At 37.2% G+C, this 16,714-nt stretch overlaps 1 protein-coding gene across 3 annotated transcripts in view; it reads left to right on the forward strand.

The window, feature by feature from the left end:
• Nucleotides 1–16,714, forward strand: part of LOC108987048 (protein SWEETIE) — a 53,975-nt gene that overhangs the window by 15,613 nt on the left and 21,648 nt on the right. For all 3 annotated transcript variants that reach the window (XM_018959888.2, XM_018959889.2, XM_018959891.2), the window contains 16 exons: nucleotides 2,504–2,629; nucleotides 5,094–5,197; nucleotides 9,448–9,580; nucleotides 9,656–9,762; nucleotides 10,921–11,031; nucleotides 11,123–11,290; nucleotides 11,419–11,505; nucleotides 11,720–11,813; nucleotides 13,134–13,202; nucleotides 13,304–13,426; nucleotides 13,510–13,578; nucleotides 13,701–13,805; nucleotides 13,984–14,072; nucleotides 14,462–14,618; nucleotides 15,367–15,516; nucleotides 15,757–15,806. In XM_018959888.2, the coding sequence (XP_018815433.1) occupies nucleotides 2,504–2,629; nucleotides 5,094–5,197; nucleotides 9,448–9,580; nucleotides 9,656–9,762; nucleotides 10,921–11,031; nucleotides 11,123–11,290; nucleotides 11,419–11,505; nucleotides 11,720–11,813; nucleotides 13,134–13,202; nucleotides 13,304–13,426; nucleotides 13,510–13,578; nucleotides 13,701–13,805; nucleotides 13,984–14,072; nucleotides 14,462–14,618; nucleotides 15,367–15,516; nucleotides 15,757–15,806 (1,742 nt within the window). The remainder of the gene's footprint in view (nucleotides 1–2,503; nucleotides 2,630–5,093; nucleotides 5,198–9,447; nucleotides 9,581–9,655; nucleotides 9,763–10,920; nucleotides 11,032–11,122; nucleotides 11,291–11,418; nucleotides 11,506–11,719; nucleotides 11,814–13,133; nucleotides 13,203–13,303; nucleotides 13,427–13,509; nucleotides 13,579–13,700; nucleotides 13,806–13,983; nucleotides 14,073–14,461; nucleotides 14,619–15,366; nucleotides 15,517–15,756; nucleotides 15,807–16,714) is intronic.

The raw sequence follows: 16,714 nt of genomic DNA on the forward strand, positions 1-16,714 counted from the left end.
GAAGTCTGGATGGGCTTCCTTAAGGTTGCGTTTGGGTAGTGAGGTGATCTCAGATATTCTGTGAATACTAGTGAAAAAATAATGATAGAATATTGAATAGTAGTGAATAATAATGAAAAGTAGGTGAAAAGTAATATAGCCCTAAGTGTGCCTTTTAAGTTTTCACCATACCATATGTCATGCCAGAATTTGATCGAGACCTATCACTGGCCTCAAAATGGGTAAGACTAGAAAATGGATGTGCTTCCAGAGCCCCACCCTATTTGATCCACTCACCTCGTTCGAGCACCAACCTTCCCATGCTCTACCATACTTTGAGTCTAAAATTATTCTCTGCAAAGCTCTATGTTCTATGGGATATCTCCATAGCCATTTACCCAACAACACCTTATTAAAAAGCTGCAAATTTCAGATACCTAGATCTCCTTCTGAAATTGGGGAACAAATGGTGGCCCATTTACTAGATGAAATTTGAGCACATCATTCATCCCTTCCCATAGGAAATCTTGCTATATTTTCTCCATACGGTAAGCCACTTTGGATGGAAGCAGAAATAAAGAGTAAGAAGCTCTTTTCTCCATGAGCACTATTTCACCCCCAAAACCGCATCTCTCGAGTATCTAGAGTAAGAAGCTCCAATTGACTCAATTATAGGCCTTTTCCATATCTAGTTTGCAAAGAAGCCTTGGCTCTCCCGACTTGAGTCTACTATCAAAGCATTTGTTGGCAATAAGCACTGCATCGAGTATTGACCTCCCCTTCACAAAGGCATTTTGGGCTTTGATATGACTTTCTCCACCACCATGCTTAACCTGTTTGTCAAGACTTTTGAGATGATTTTGTACATCCCACTTGCTAAGCTAATGGGACGATAATCTTTAACCTCAACCACACCCGGTTTTTTTGGAATGAAGGTTGCATTAAGGCTTTTTTCGAACCTTCCATTTTCATGGAATTCTTGAAAGACCCCCGCTTGATTACTTCCCAACGAGATTGAAAGAGCACCATAGTGAAGCCATCCGGACCTGGAGCTTTATCACCTGCTATTCTTTTTAACACTTTACAAACATTCATTTCTTCAAGAGGCCTCTCAAGCCATCATTTCACTTGTGAGTTGATAGTATCAAAGGTAAGTCCGTCTAATTTAGGTCGCCAAGAAAGTTGTTCCGAAATCAAATTCTCATAGTAGTTGACAGTGTGGTCTGTGACCTCAATTTGGTTAGAGATAGTCACCCCATTTGCCAACAACGTATCAATGGCGTTGTTCCCCCTATGTGAGTTAGCCAGCCGTTGAAAGAACTTGGTACATTTATCCCCCTACATCAACCATGGGGCTCTTGACTTTCGCCTCCAAGATATCTCTTCCATGAGAGAGACCCTCTCAAGTTATACAGACACTTGAGTTTTGTGAGCTCTTTCCGCTTCTGACATTTCCCTTATCTCTAATATGTTCTCCAATCCCTTAAGTTCCTCCAAGAGTAACTTCTTTTGGTCTTCCACTTTACCAAACACCTGTTCGTTCCAGCTCTTCAAGTTGTTGTTGTTGTTGTTGTTGTTGTTTTTTTTTTTTTTTTTTTTTCAGTGCCTTCAATTTACATGTCAAAATATAACTTGGAATTCCTTGGAATTTATAAGAAGTTCACCATTGTTTAACTTCGTCAATAAGGCCCTTTGATTTCAGCCACATGTTCTCGAACTTGAGGTACCTTGGACTACCCATATATTCCTCCATAGTCAAGAAGGATGGGAAAGTGGTCTGAACATAGTCAGGGAAGTCGCTTTTGAATGAGATTTGGATAATGGGTTTCCCAATCAGAGGAGACCAAGAATCTATCGATCCTCGATAGATTGGGGATTTAGAAGCATATTACGCATTGGCCTGGAGGATTTCCTCATGTAGGCATGTCAACTAAGAAATTGCAAGAAAGGAAGTGAGGGTTGGGGACTTGATCCTTCTGTAATGTTAATGACTTAATTCTATTATTTTGGAGGTAAAAAACTTATATTATTTTGGAGGTCTTGAGTTGTGTGTATTATCCTAGTATCAGTTAGCCACTTGTTTATATGTTAAGGCCAACTCTTTTGTTGAAAACCGTTATTGTTTGCTTGTGCAATGTATATCCAAGTATCCAGAATGAGGGTGCAACTTGTGAGACATCAGTTACTAGTTTGGTACAATCTATATGCCTCTGAGTGCATCTAGATGTAAATTCTGGTATACTGAGGATGAAGTTTTCCACTCTTCTCTATCTTTCTTGCCGATTTTGTCTTCTTATCTCCTTGTTTCGTTTCATCTTCTTACTTCTGGTTATTGTTTCCTCAGGTATGATGAGTTGGAAGATAATCTTATATGTACTTTTTGTGAATTGATTGCCTAGGGCATAGATGTTGAGTCCTAATTTTGTTTGATGATCATATCATATTATAGTTATACTAGTTGGCAATGCTCATCTGACTGCTCTTTGATATGAGTTTGCTACACATTATATGGATCTGTGGTTAGGTGCGCGTTGAGGCTGCTTTGACATTACGTGCATTGGCAGAGGTTGATCCTACTTGTGTTGGCGGTTTGATGTCTTTTGGGGTGACCACGCTAAATGCTCTAAGGGAGAACGTTTCTTTTGAAAAGGTAAAGTTGATAAATTATGGGATGCCGTTTTTTTTCTTTATACCTTGTGTTTGATTATTTATTTGTATGGTTATCCTTGTCTTGATTTTCTATCTTGACATATTTTTAGACCATAAAAAGTGTTTTTTTAAGGTATCTTTTAGTCATAGTGCCTTAACAAATTTATGTACATTGATGAGTTTAGTAGCATCTCACTAGGTGAAATAATAAAAGAAGCATCTAACTCTTTCATGCATGCTCCACTTGGCTTGGGGAGATTATGTATAATCCAACCATATTTATTAAACGAGGTTTCTTTGATAGTGCAAAGTTTTTGATTTGTTCCTTATCCTAAAACTATTGCTTGCTCCTATTAGTAGCTTTTCGTTGTGCTACGAGCAATCATTGTCAAAGCTTGGCTCTAGCGGATAGGCTAGTAGTAAGCTTGGCCATAGCAAAGCTCTTACCAAGTGTGAGGGAAAACGGCTTTGCCGCTTGCAAATGTGGCATTTGCCGTTCTTTGATGGCTGGTAAAAGTCATCCTATCCCAAAAATAGAGTTGTAGCCTTAGTACATGGGAGGCATAATTTCCTTATATGAATAAATTTGTGAACCATTTGGTGCTGGTTTAGTGCTCTATTGCCTTGATATTGCTCTCAGTTGTTTGTCGTAGCTGAATTCAATTAAAGCCTTGTTGCCATTTGTGCTTTCTAAAAAGGAAAACAGTCTAAATATTAGTTGAATGGTAACAATTATGGTCTTTGGGACCATGGCTGCTACGAGCTAGAAACTTCTTTTGATTAAGTAATATAGACTTTATTGAAGAACTCAAAAGGCATAGACCAAATACACAGGATGCATGCAAGTTAATTTAGGTGGTGCTTGGATATTAAGGGGATGTTTGGGGAATAAGATGAGATGAGAATTCTGTTAATTGTAGTGAAATGGTTTGAGTTAAGATATTTTATTGAGTTTTGGGAAATGAAAGAGAAAAAGTTGAAGAAAAATATTATAAAGTTAAAATATTGTTAGAATATAATGTTTATATAATTTTTGTTTTGAAATTTGAAAAAGTTGTATTCTTTTGTATTTTATTTGGAAGTTTGAGAAATTTGTAATGATTATATGAAAAAGTTGAAAATTTGAAATTGAAAAGTATTTGTGTTTGAGTGATGTTTGAGAAGGAAATTATGAGAAGTTTTGAGATTAGATGAGATGAGATGGTTTGTGTAAGGGTGAGTTTGGATCCCAAACTAATTTCAACTCATCTCAATTCATCATTACAACTTTTTCAAATCCTAATACAAAATATAATAAACAATTCAACTTTTTCAAATCTCAAAATAATAATAATATTAAAAAATAATATTCTAACAATATTTTATCATCTCAACTCAACTCAACATCCAAACACACCCTAAGCCCTTGTTTGGGAAGTGAGATGAGTTTGAGAACATATCATCTCATCTCAAAACTTCTCATAATTTCATTCCCAAAGATTACTCAAACACAAAACACTTTTCAATTTCAAATATTCAATTTTTTATCTAATCATTACAATTTTTCCAAACTTTCAAACAAAACACAAAAAACAATATAACTTTTTCAAATTTCAAAACGAAAATAATATTAAAAATTATATTCAAATAATTTTTTTTATAAGTATATTCAAACAATTTTTTAACTTTATAATATTTTTATTCAACTTTTTCTCTCTCATTTCCCAAAACCCAATAACTAATCTTAACTCAAACCATTTCACCGCCATTCACAAAATCCTCATCTCATCTCATTACCCGGACATGCTGTCTAATTCATCAGTCTTGCAAGTCAAAAAATTCCTTTCTCAAGCTGATAGCTTGGGAAATGCAATCACGAGCAGAAATGGGTTGCAATATTGGCCAAAATGACAGTGTATTCCTTGTTTATTTTGTGACTTACAATATCATACCAACTGGCTAGTTCATGCCGGAAGCTTTTTAAATTCCCTTCCACATCCTCTCAGGGCTACCCTTTTGTATTGCAGCTCTAATCTGAAACTTCTAGGGTTTTATTGTCAAAGATAATTGCTGATTGACAGAAAGCTTGAATTTAATCCTATAAGGATTAGCTGATTAAATGTCTTATGAAGGGATCATATCTTAGGTATACTGAGGGCTATCGTAAATAGTCTCTTACAAATCACTTTCTTGCTTGTGCATTATCAGTATAATGTTAGGATTCTCCCGATCTATTTTTTAGTTGTTGCCATGCCCACCTTTGGATTGTAGTATATGTGATGCATGCATGGTAAGCTTTTTATTTACTTTTTTTTTTAAATTAAACTTCTTTAGCAAGCTTCATTTGTAAACAAAGTTAGTATAAGTAATTGGCTGTTTTATATTGATGTTGTTTGTTTTTTCTGGTTCTTTTGTTGTTGATTTTATTTAGTAGTCTTCTTTTGTAGGGAACAATTTGCATTTTGACTCCTTTATGTTGTTTGTAGGGAAGCAATTTGCAATTTGAGCTTGATTCTTTGCATGGGCAAGCGACTGTGTTGGCAGCTTTGGTTTCTGTTTCACCAAAGTTACCTCTTGGTTATCCAGCTAGGTACTGGTCTTTGTTTTGTTCTGCAGTAACCTAGACTACTGTAGCCGACAATGTTGTACATGTGTGCACATACAAAGAGATATATGCTTGAAATTATATCATATTTTCTAGTCATGTATGGGTGTAACTGCATGATTTAAGTCTTATGATTCATTCATATCTTAAATTTTGAAAATATATTAGTCGTTTGTACTTGTTTTGAAATCACCATGGACAAAAGGATTCTAGCACCCATGGGATGGGGTGGTGGAAAAAATGGAGTGTAAACTGGCGAGTTGAAAAAAGACTTATTTGTCCATAGATGGTACAATTATGTTGATAAAAAAATACTCTGTCCAACCTACCCACCTACTTCTTATCATTATTTCCATTACCAGGCAAGGTGGCTCACCGGTTAGAGCTACGGTTTGTATCCCAATACGTGAAGGCGGGCTAGGAATTCGGAACTTGTTGGTTTTCAACTAGGCTTTATTGGGAAAGTGGTTGTGGAGTTACCAAGAAGAGAGGGGAGCTTTGTGGAGGGTTATCATAGATCTAAAATATGGTGGATTGTGGGGGGGATGGTGCTCGAATGAGATGAGTGGATCACATGGGGTGGGGCTTTGGAAACACATAAGAAGAGGTTGGACAAATTTCCATCGATACACATGCTATGCAGCCGGGGATGGTTCCATAATTAAATTCTGGAATGACCTATGGTGTGGAGATCAAATCCTTAAGGAAGCCTATCCAACAACATACAACATTGCACGAAGACGAGGCTTTAGTGGCAGAGCTTATGGATCTATCTAGTGGCTCTCCTCAATGGAATATCATTTTCCTAAGAGCTGCCCAAGATTGGGAATTTGACACATTTACCGATTTCCTCAATCTTGTGTATAATTGTAGAGTGAATGGAGGAGCTAATAAGCTTTTGTGGTCACTGTCCAAGAAAGGGAGATTTGCTGTACGGTCGTACCTTAAGTCCCTTATGACACACTCTACAAGTACATTCCCATGGAAGAACATATGGAAGACTAAGGCTCCTCTAAAAGCTTCTTTTTTTGTACAACTTCATTAGGGAAGATTCTCACCTTAGATAATCTAAGGAAAAGCCGAATCATTGTGTTTGGATTGGTGTTATATGTGTAAGAAAAGTGAGGAGTCGGTGGATCATCTATTATTGCATTGTGATGTAGCCATGAACTTGTGGAATGAAATCTTTGCTAGAGTGGGGCTCCATGGGGTGATGCCACGAAGGATCGTTGACTTTTTGGCCAACTGGCAAGGCATCCGGGGTAACTCTTAAATTGCAGCTGTATGGAAGATGATACCAATATGTTTATGGGGGTGCATATGGATGGAGGGGAATGGTTGGAGTTTTGAGGATCATGAATGGACAATGGACGTGATTAGAACTTTTTTTCTTAATACTTTATTCCATTGGTCGCTTGTAATAGACTTCAATGGCATGAACGTACATGATTTCCTTGTATCTTTAGACACTCATGCATAGGTGTTGCTCTTGTATATGTCCCATGTACTTGGCTTCACCTTTTTAAATAAATTCATATTTACTATTAAAAAAATAAGATTTTGTTTATTGATAAAAAAAAAGGATTCTAGCACCCTAATTGATGTATGGGATCTTACAACTATCAAATGTGAATAGTTTCATGAAATTATCTTGAAGGTAATGAAGTAAAAGAAGTACCAAAAAATGGTTTAAACATCTCTAAACTTGTATTAGCCTAATTGATGGGACTGAAATAAGGTTACATAGTTGAACTTGATACTTTTACATTGTTGATTTTTGGTTCAATCCTTTTGAAGTTCAAAGAAGAATTAGAATTTTTTTTTACCAACTTTTAGTGGTGAGTGAAGATGAATTTGGTCAAATGGAGTGACTGTATAGACTGTTGTTGCAGAAAAGAAATAATGATTACTTTGGTAGATTGGCTTCTAAAGATATCTTAATCCCCCAGATATTCCAAATTATATGGGATCTTCATTTTATGGGTATCTTTGTATAATGGTGTACAAAGAAGATCTAGAACCTATAGTTTTGACTCATCTATTTCATCCCTTCACAACTTTTTTGATCTAGTACAGTTAGTTGACTATGACTTTTTGTAAATAAAATAAAGAAGCTGGGAGTGATGTAAGATATGAAGCGGTTTCTTCTTTGCTGCCACATTAAACCAATATGGAGGGCCAAAAATAGTTGGTAATTATCAAACTTTGCTAGGATGTTTTTGAATGTTAGGTAGAGGAAGGTGGTAAGAAGGATTATAGGTTGTGTTTAAATCTATTAACCACCTAGAGAAGTTGCAGCGAGACTTCCTTAAGTGTAGGTTAGGTGAAGAGGTCAAATTTCACTTGATAAGCTGCGCGAAGATATGCTCTCCGGTCTCTGAGGGGGGGGTAGGGGTTTGGCACCTACTCGTTTAATCCTGCATTATTGGGAAGTGACTTTGGCGCCACTAGAAAATGAGAGGCATTGTGGAGAGCAATTGTAAATTCTAAATATGGATGTTTGTAGAGGTGGGTGGTGTTCTAATTAGGTCCAAGGGCCCCATGGGGTAAACCTATGGAAGGCCACAATAAGTTGGGGAAGTTTTCAATCATACCAGATTTAAGTTGGGAGATTAATTTGTGATCACATTCTGTCATGATTTGTGGTGTGTAGATAGGGCCCTCAACGAAGCTTTCTTGGATGTGTGTACAGTGTTGCCCATACTAAGGATTCTTCTATGATGGCCGATTTGGAACTATTTAGTGATTTCTCTCAGTGAAATGTAAGCTTTCTTAGAGCGGCTCTAGATTGGGAGGCGGATGCCTTTACCGTATTCTTTAATTTGTTGTATTCCACCATATTGAGATGAGGAGGCGAAGAAAGGATTATTGTGGACCCTTTTGATTCCTAGAGAGTGTTAGCTGGCAGCCCACTTTTTGATTCCTAGAGAAGGTTTGCTTTATTTCCCTTGTCTTTCTTGTACTTGGATTTCTCTCTTCTTGAATGATGGGTTGCCCTACTCTTAGTACTCTATATATAGTTTCTCCTACGAACAGATGAAAATACTCGGTATGATAGTGCTCTAACTGGACATGCATGAGCTGGTTGATATGGGTTTCTATATGTGCCATTTTTGGAGATGTTTAATTTCATATTTTTGAATATTGAAAGCTTTAGGTGCTGAGGTATAATTGGTTCTATTGCCTGTATGAAGTATGTGTCCCGGTAAATGAACTAATGATGGATATCAACCATATACTTGTAAAAAAAAATCATCTCTTGTATAACCTTATCAAACAAAAAAAAAAAGCTCTTGTATATCCATGAAGATATTCTGGTTTTTTCCTCATCTTTGCATGCTTTGCTTGTGGATAGTTTTGGAACATAATTCTTTTTGCCCATGGTTGCCTATCTTAGTTTAAAGTGAACTTCTTTAGCATTTGTTACTGGTCAGTTTTGTTTTTTTGATACCTTCCACCTGATGAACATTGCATTACTAGAGAGTTCATTTTTCATCTAGCGGGCAATGTCTTTGTTCTTTGATTTTAAATTTGAATCCAGGCACTGTCTTGGTGATCTGCTTATGATATGTTTGTTCCGTTGTAGACTAAGAAATGAGATATGGTGCGAGACTTTTTTTATTGGCACCGGGTGTCCAGGATCAGCATCCCGACTAATCTCGGGGGTGCACAAGCCCTTGGCAAGAAGTTTCCCGCAAGTGTACCTTGGGTAATTCAAGGGGATTATACCCCAGTTCGATGGCTCCTAGAGATTGTTTGCACCCAAGAGGATTTGAACCTTAGACTTGGGGGGAGCATACCCCAAGCCCAATGCCTTTATCACTTGAGCCAACCCCTAGGGGTTATGGTGCGAGACTTGGAATGCTAATAGTGTATCAGTTCTCTTGTATATTGCTTCTCACGCTTCCTTTTAGCTTCCATGCTTTTGTTGTGTTGTCTTATAATTGTAGTTTTTCTTTTTGGTTGCCTCCCTCCAAAGATCCCCTAGCCTAAATATTGTCCATATATTTTGTTACAACTCATACTCTTCTAGCTTTATTCAGCCAGTGCCCTGATTTACACAGCAGATTCATACAGGTGCAGCCATTGACAAAATTCTATTTTGTTTTCTTTCTTTCTTGTGGTCACCATGTCAAATTAGAAATGATTGGAATATTAATTTTGTTTTTACATGAAAGATCATGGTTTTCAAATGCTGGTGGTTATAAGCAGTATTATCTTGTTGATTTGTGCAGATTGCCTAGATCAGTGCTTGAGGTTTCAAAAAAGATGCTGACAGAACCTAGTCGGAACCTTGTGGCTGCTGCGGTCGAAAAAGAAGCTGGATGGTTACTTTTGTCATCTTTGTTAGCTTCTATGCCAAAGGAGGTACATAGTCATCTCTGTAATTTTTATTTTGTGTTAAGAACTATATGTATGTTGAGTCTAGGTTTATATCGGCAGGAGCTTGAAGATCAGGTTTTTGATATTCTTTCCTTATGGGCTACCATATTTGGTGGAAATCCGGAACATGAAATCAAGCAAACTGGAGATTTAACATCCCGGATACGGTAAGTCAATACATGATGTACGGTTACTCTTTTATTGCTTTTGCTGTCACATATTGTTCTTTAGTGGAAAAAACACCTGTAGTAGGTATAACTCATGCACAGAAGCTGCAATCCCTTGCTTCCTTACAAGCTTGTAAGACCAGCAGTATCCTTTTTTTTTTTTTTTTAATTATTGGCACCGGGTGTTCGAGAACAGCATCTCGACTAATCCTAGGGTTGCATAGGCCCTCGGCAAGGAGTTTCCCACAAGTGCACCTCAGGTAATTTAAGGGAAAATCCCCCAGTCCGATGGTCCCTAGAGATTGTTTACACCCAAGAGGTTTCGAGTCTTAGACCTTAGAGGGAGCATACCACCAACACCAAGGCCTTTACCACTTGAGCCAACCTCTAGGGGTTAAGACCAGCTGTATAGTTGTGACATAAGTGTGGTTATATTGCAGTAGGATTGCAATTGGAATTACAATAGTTACAACAAAGAGAAAAATGATCCGTTTTCATTTTTATACTCTTAAGTAAAGAGACAAAAGGCACTGTAATTATGATATGTTGGAGAAGATAAAACTGAAGTGTTTCCGCCAAACTCTTGGTGTTTGGTTTTTGGCCAAACAATTATATGTTTTTGTTTCATGATGGTTCCGTTTTGTCTGATGATGCTTATTTTGTATTAATTGGTGGATTTGCTGAGCATTATCACTGATGCTATTTTGGGATTGCTGCAGTAGAAAGCTTATGGCTCTTTAATTTTCGAATATTTTAGTGGTGTTCAGTTTTGTTGGAGTTATCTAGTCTTTCTATGAGTTCATTGTTTGATTCATTACATGTTCTAGGCAGCCTTCATTCTAATCGTTTTTGGAACTCCTTTTAAATTTAGACTGTACCATCTTGGAGAAGTGTTTATATCCGTGGTTTACTGGACGTATTTCTTTTCAGAAAAGAATTATAAACTATTGGTTTCCTGTGGGGAAATGACAGGATTGATTCATGATTTTGACTGGCTTTTCTTATCTTATAATTTTCTTAATCATAGTTTTTTTTTACCTTATAACTAAATTTCGCTCGAATAAAGATGCCATAATAAATTTGCCAGGTGTGGATGTGCATTAGGTTGATTGTACTTTGTCGGTGTTTAAATATCTTCAGTTCTTTTGCCTTTTGTAGTGTGTGGTCTGCTGCAGTTGATGCACTCACGGCATTTGTAAGATGCTTTGTTACTCCTAATGCTGCAAACAGTGGAATTTTACTTCAACCAGTGCTTGTATACCTCAGTAGGTATACCTGCTAATACTTCAAAATGTTAGGTCAAGACTTGCTTTTTATGTATCAATTAGTTGAAGTGTTCTAACATGTCCTATAAAAGCAGTGCTTTATCCTATATTGCGGTGGCTAGAGTTAAAGAGATGCCAAATATGAAGCCTGCACTGGACATATTTATCATCAAAACATTAATTGCTTATCAGTCACTTCCTGACCCGTTTACATATAAGAATGACCACCCCCAGATTGTTCAGTTATGCACAACTCCATATAGGTAATGATTATCTTTGTTTAAGTTGCCTCCCTTTTCTTTCAGATTTTTGTCATTCTATGTTCAGATTTCTTTGACTTGTTATGTGACTGGTTTGGTTTTCTCTTCCTTCTTATTGGGTAAAATTAAAGAGTTGCTTCTGGATGCGATGAAAGCTCATGCTTGAGGTTGCTGTTAGACAAGAGGGATGCATGGTTAGGCCCCTGGATTCCTGGAAGGTGGTTTAGCTTTTCATTTCCCATGTCCTTTGATTTTCCATGAATGTTGTTAAACCTTGTATTTCTGCCAGTTACTTCTGAACTAATTTGATTGTGAGTTTGATAATTTTTCATAATGCATTGTTTTTTAATCACTTTTGGGAAGCTCAAATGTTTTATTCTGTTCTTTTCACTTTCAAAAGCTGCTTGTTTGTTGTTAATTGTGTTTTATTAGGGATTGGTTTGAAGATGAGCTTCGGGCTTTTCAAGGCAGTAAAGATGGCCTCATGCCTTGTGTATGGGAGAGTGAGCCTTCTAGCTTTCCACAGGTAATAGTTTTTTTTTTTTTTTTTACTTGTATGATGATTTGCACTCTTGCAAATTGAAAGTTGTGATTTTGTGATACCCCATATAATGTGTAAAGGTAGGTTGTATATGGGATTCCACATTACTTAGGAAGAAAAAGTTCTTGCTATTTATAATGTTCTAATGGGAGTCGAATTGTATCATTGACTAGTCATTTTGGAGTATAGGCTACGTGGCTTGGGTTTTCAATTGAGGTGTTACAAATGGTATCAGAGCCTATCCCAACCAGAAATGTGGGACTTGAGTCGTGCCATCTACAAAGGATAGGCTCAACGAGGACGTCGGGATTTTAAAGGGGGGGAGATTGTGATACCCCATATGATGTGTAAGGGTAGATGGTATATGAGATCCCACATTGCTTGGGAAGGAAAAGTTATTGCTCTTTATAATGTTTCAATGGAGCTCCAATTGTATCATTGACTAGTCATTTTGGAGTATAGGCCACGTGACTTGGGCCTTCCAGTGAAGTTTTACAGATTTCAATCTCCTATAACATAGTGGATTTGCTGGTTGAAGGAAGCAAAATCATTAGTTTAGTTATAGGGGTTCTAAAGCACGGAAAATTGAACCCCTAGGGGCTGTCTCTAGTGGTAAATGCCTTGGTCTTGGTGGTATGCTCCCTCCAAGGCTCAAATCCCACTTGGTGCAAACAATCTCTAGGGGCCATTAGGACTGGGGGATTTTCCCTTTGAATTATCCGAGGTGCACTTGCGGGAAACTTATTGCCAAGGGCATGTGCACCCTCGGGATTAGTCAGGACGTTGTTCTTGGACACCCGTTGCCAATAAAAAAAATACAGAAAATTTATACAAAGGAGGAAAGAAAAGCTGGATAAAGTTGCACAATTTACTTATCAAAAAAGAAAAGCTGGATAAAGTAGTTAGTTGCTTTTTGTGCTGGAGTGTTTCTTCTATCTGGTGTAAGTTACAGAAGTATCCTGCGAAAGCAACAATCATAACTAACCATCAAGTGGACCTGCTTAAGCATAACATATTTGGCTTGACTTCATGTGTATTCAAATGTACACGAGAGAGAAAATTTGACTCTTAACTATGAATGATGGTTTCTTACAGAGCAACTAGAATGCATGGATGACATATGTTGTTGTAAACATTAAGTAAATTTTTTTATCTTATTAATTTTATTTAGTTATTTAAGTTCATGCCTGTTGAAGCTTTTCTCTAGCATTGTTGATTTGTATATTCTTAGATTTTGCAAATTGTACTGCTTACTTTTCATTGTTTCGCTAAGTTCAAACACTGAAGATTTAGTTTTCCATGAAGCCCGAGACAATAAGCAAGACCTTGGTGAATCAGATGCTTCTCTGCTTTGGAGTAATCTTTGCTTCTCAGGTAGAGGAATGTGGTAAATGGCTTGTTCATTGAATATTTTCTTCAATATTTAAACTAGGGATGTTGGAAAGTTGATGATGACCTGAATGTTCATATCCCAGGAGAGTAGTGGGATGCTCTCACTTCTTGGAATGATGGAGCAGTGTCTGAAAGCTGGAAAGAAGCAATCATGGCATGCAGCCAGTGTCACCAATATATGCATTGGGTTGCTGGCTGGGTTCAAGGTGCTTTTTTATCTTCTTTGATCTACTCAAAATATCTTGTGTGGAGTCTGAGCTTATGATTATGATCTCATGCGTTTGATCAGGCTTTGCTTTCTTTGCGTCCCCAACCACTAGGCCCAGAAATATTAGGTTCGGCACAAGCTATTTTTCAGGTATTAACTATATTAGCAATCAATGTGATGATGGTTATTGTGGTTATTGTTGTTTTATTTGGTGGTGTTGCTATTGGCATCATGCCATTCGTTTTCCATATAAATTTCACATTTCTTGGCAGAGTATTCTGTCAGAGGGAGACATTTGTGCATCACAGCGCAGGGCATCATCTGAGGGTCTTGGTCTTTTGGCTCGCCTTGGCAATGATATTTTTACAGCAAGAATGGTTAGTTCCAGAGTTTGCTGTCCAAGCAACAATGTCATTCTATTATTATTGAAATTGTATTAGTTGATGTAAAAAATGCAGACTCCCCCCACCTTGGTGAGTTTGCATTTTATGTTCGTCCATCTCTATCTGTCTGTCTGTCTATCTGTCTCTCTTACCATATATGGTGATGAAACAGACTAGATCACTGCTTGGTGACCTAACTGGGGCAACAGATCCAAGCTATGCTGGATCAATTGCCATTGCACTTGGCTGCCTTCATCGCAGGTGACTATTGAGCTTTTGTTTCATATTTTTTTAACCTTTTCTGTCCTATTTGTCTTTATCTATAAAAGAAAAAGAAAGATTGAGTATTGGTTTTCTGATATAACAGATGTGCATCTTTTCTTCATGTATTTCTATATCGAAATGTTTCCACACTTCTTGCTTATAAATAATCTTCAGCTTGCTTGTTGTATATATACATTTGTTTGGTTCTTTTCTTGGTTTATTATGATACTCATTAATGGTAGTTTCTATATTCTAATCGTCGATGGTTTCCTTATGCTTACTTTCTGCCATCTATAAAATTATTATGTACTGATAAAAAAAAATCATTGATGGTTTCCATACCTTTCATTTCCTCCATTTCTCTATCTTACATATCTTTCCTGCAGTGCAGGAGGAATGGCTTTGTCAACTTTGGTGCCTGCAACTGTGAGCTCAATCTCTTTGCTGGCTAAAAGTCCAATAGCTGGTTTACAAATCTGGGCTTTGCATGGACTTCTTTTGACCATTGAGGCTGCTGGCCTGTCCTTTGTGAATCATGTCCCGGTAAACCAATTCTTACCATTGCAGTGCCTTGAGAAAATGGGTTTTTTGAACTTACCAAAAAGTGAAAATGGGTTTTTTTTTTGTAAATATCATGTGGTCTCTTTTGACGTACTTTGCTGACTTATTGTTTTCTCTTGTGCTACTCTATTTTCTCTTCTCGTATTTTTGCTTTTAAAAAAAAGCTTTGGTCACAAACTGACAGATTTAGATGGGATTCAATGGCTGGAGTAGTGCACTCAGTTAAGATGGCACTCATTTTAACTTCACAATTCCGATAGATTATTTTACAAAACTCTCAGTTTCTCATCCGCTAACCATTTTATGTATGAGATGACATTGTGGTTTTAATGATGTCTTCGTGAATAAGTGCAATATTTATCCAATGCTCGAATGATGAAACTTATTTGACTCGTACTTTGATACTTTTGTTATAAGTAATAAGAAAGTACTCGTACCTTGATACTAACTATGCATGTTTTTTTTAAATTGTCAGCATAGCAATGTTTCTAGCACTATTTTTTAATAGTGCTGTAATAGTCTCAGTAGATTCTGACAGTGATGTCATTTATGAAAGAATGTGCTCAAAAAAGATTTCTCTATTTGGGTGCTGCAACACTTTTTGACTTTTTGGTTGGTGTCCTCTGGCGGTACAGCTGACAGTCATGTTGATTTTGCACCTCTGTTGTTTAAATAGTTAAATGTTCATGGGTGTGTGTGTGTGTGTACATCATGCTTCTCTCTTCATCAGGCAACACTTAGCCTTGCCATGGACATTCTTTTGTCTGAGGAGAATGGATGGGTAGAGCTTCAGCAAGGAATTGGCCGCCTGATAAATGCCATTGTTGCCGTTATTGGTCCTGAACTTGCTCCAGGCAGCATTTTTTTTACACGTTGCAAGGTATTGCTCTTCAGAGTTTTCACTATCTTAGAACTTCTTCCAGTTTAACTTCTTCTTGGAATGCTTTTGAAACCTATTCGACACACATATTGAGCAATATTCTAATTTGAACTTATCACCTCTGTCATTTCAGTTTCTTTTGTTATTATTATCATTGTTTTTTTGTTTTTTTGTTTTTTTTTATCTATATATCTTAGTTCTGATAGGTGATTACGTACTTGTGATAAATTTTGTATCCAGTCTGTTGTTGCAGAGATAAGCTCCTGCCAGGAAACAGCAACAATGCTCGAGTATGTGACCCAATTTATTTTCCCCCTTTATTCCTTTAGAAGTATGTTTTGCAACTATTGGTTTCAGTCCTTGGTGATGACTTTTCTTAAAACTTTTTTTTTTTTTTGATAAGTAATAGCTTTATTAATAACAATGTAATAGGCATAGCCCGAGTACACAGGGAGTATACACAAGAAACACCTAATACATTCTAGAACTTAGAAAAACGAAGACAAGAACGCGTTTACATCCCCTCCCTTCAGTACAATAGCAGAGAACCAGCTAATTAGAGTACTTATAAAAAACTTCCAAAATGCATCTCTATTGCGTTCCCGATCATTAAAGCACCGCTCATTTCTCTCCCACCAAATACACCACATAATACACAAAGGCAGCATTTTCCAGGCAGCTGCCACTTGGGGACAAGTATGCATTTGAAAGTTAGTCCAGCATGTTAGGAAATCCACCACTGCTTCTGGCATAACCCAGCACAGCCCAACCTTTCCAAACACACCATCCCATAGCACTTTAGCCATTTCACAATGAAGTAGAAGGTGGTTTGCTGATTCCGCTTCTTTCTTGCACATAAAGCACCAATCCACAACAATCATTCCACGCTTCCTCAGGTTGTCAATAGTCTGAATATTCCCTATTGCTGCTGTCCATACAAAAAAAGCCACCTTTGACGGAACATGAGCCTTCCAAATCCTCTTCCAAGGAAAGCCAATATGGTGCTGATTAAGTATCACTTTATAATAAGACCGAACTGAAAACTTCTTGGAGGCTGTTTGATTCCAACAAAGTTGGTCCCTGCTCTGTCTTTTTAACACCACTGAATACAACTGTCTAAAAAAATCAGTAACCTCTTCTACTTCCCAATCCTGGACAGATCTGGAGAAGCCTACATCCCAAAGCACCACTTCATTGG

The sequence above is a fragment of the Juglans regia genome, chromosome 10 (assembly GCF_001411555.2).
Source record: "Juglans regia cultivar Chandler chromosome 10, Walnut 2.0, whole genome shotgun sequence".
Classification (NCBI taxonomy): domain Eukaryota; kingdom Viridiplantae; phylum Streptophyta; class Magnoliopsida; order Fagales; family Juglandaceae; genus Juglans; species Juglans regia.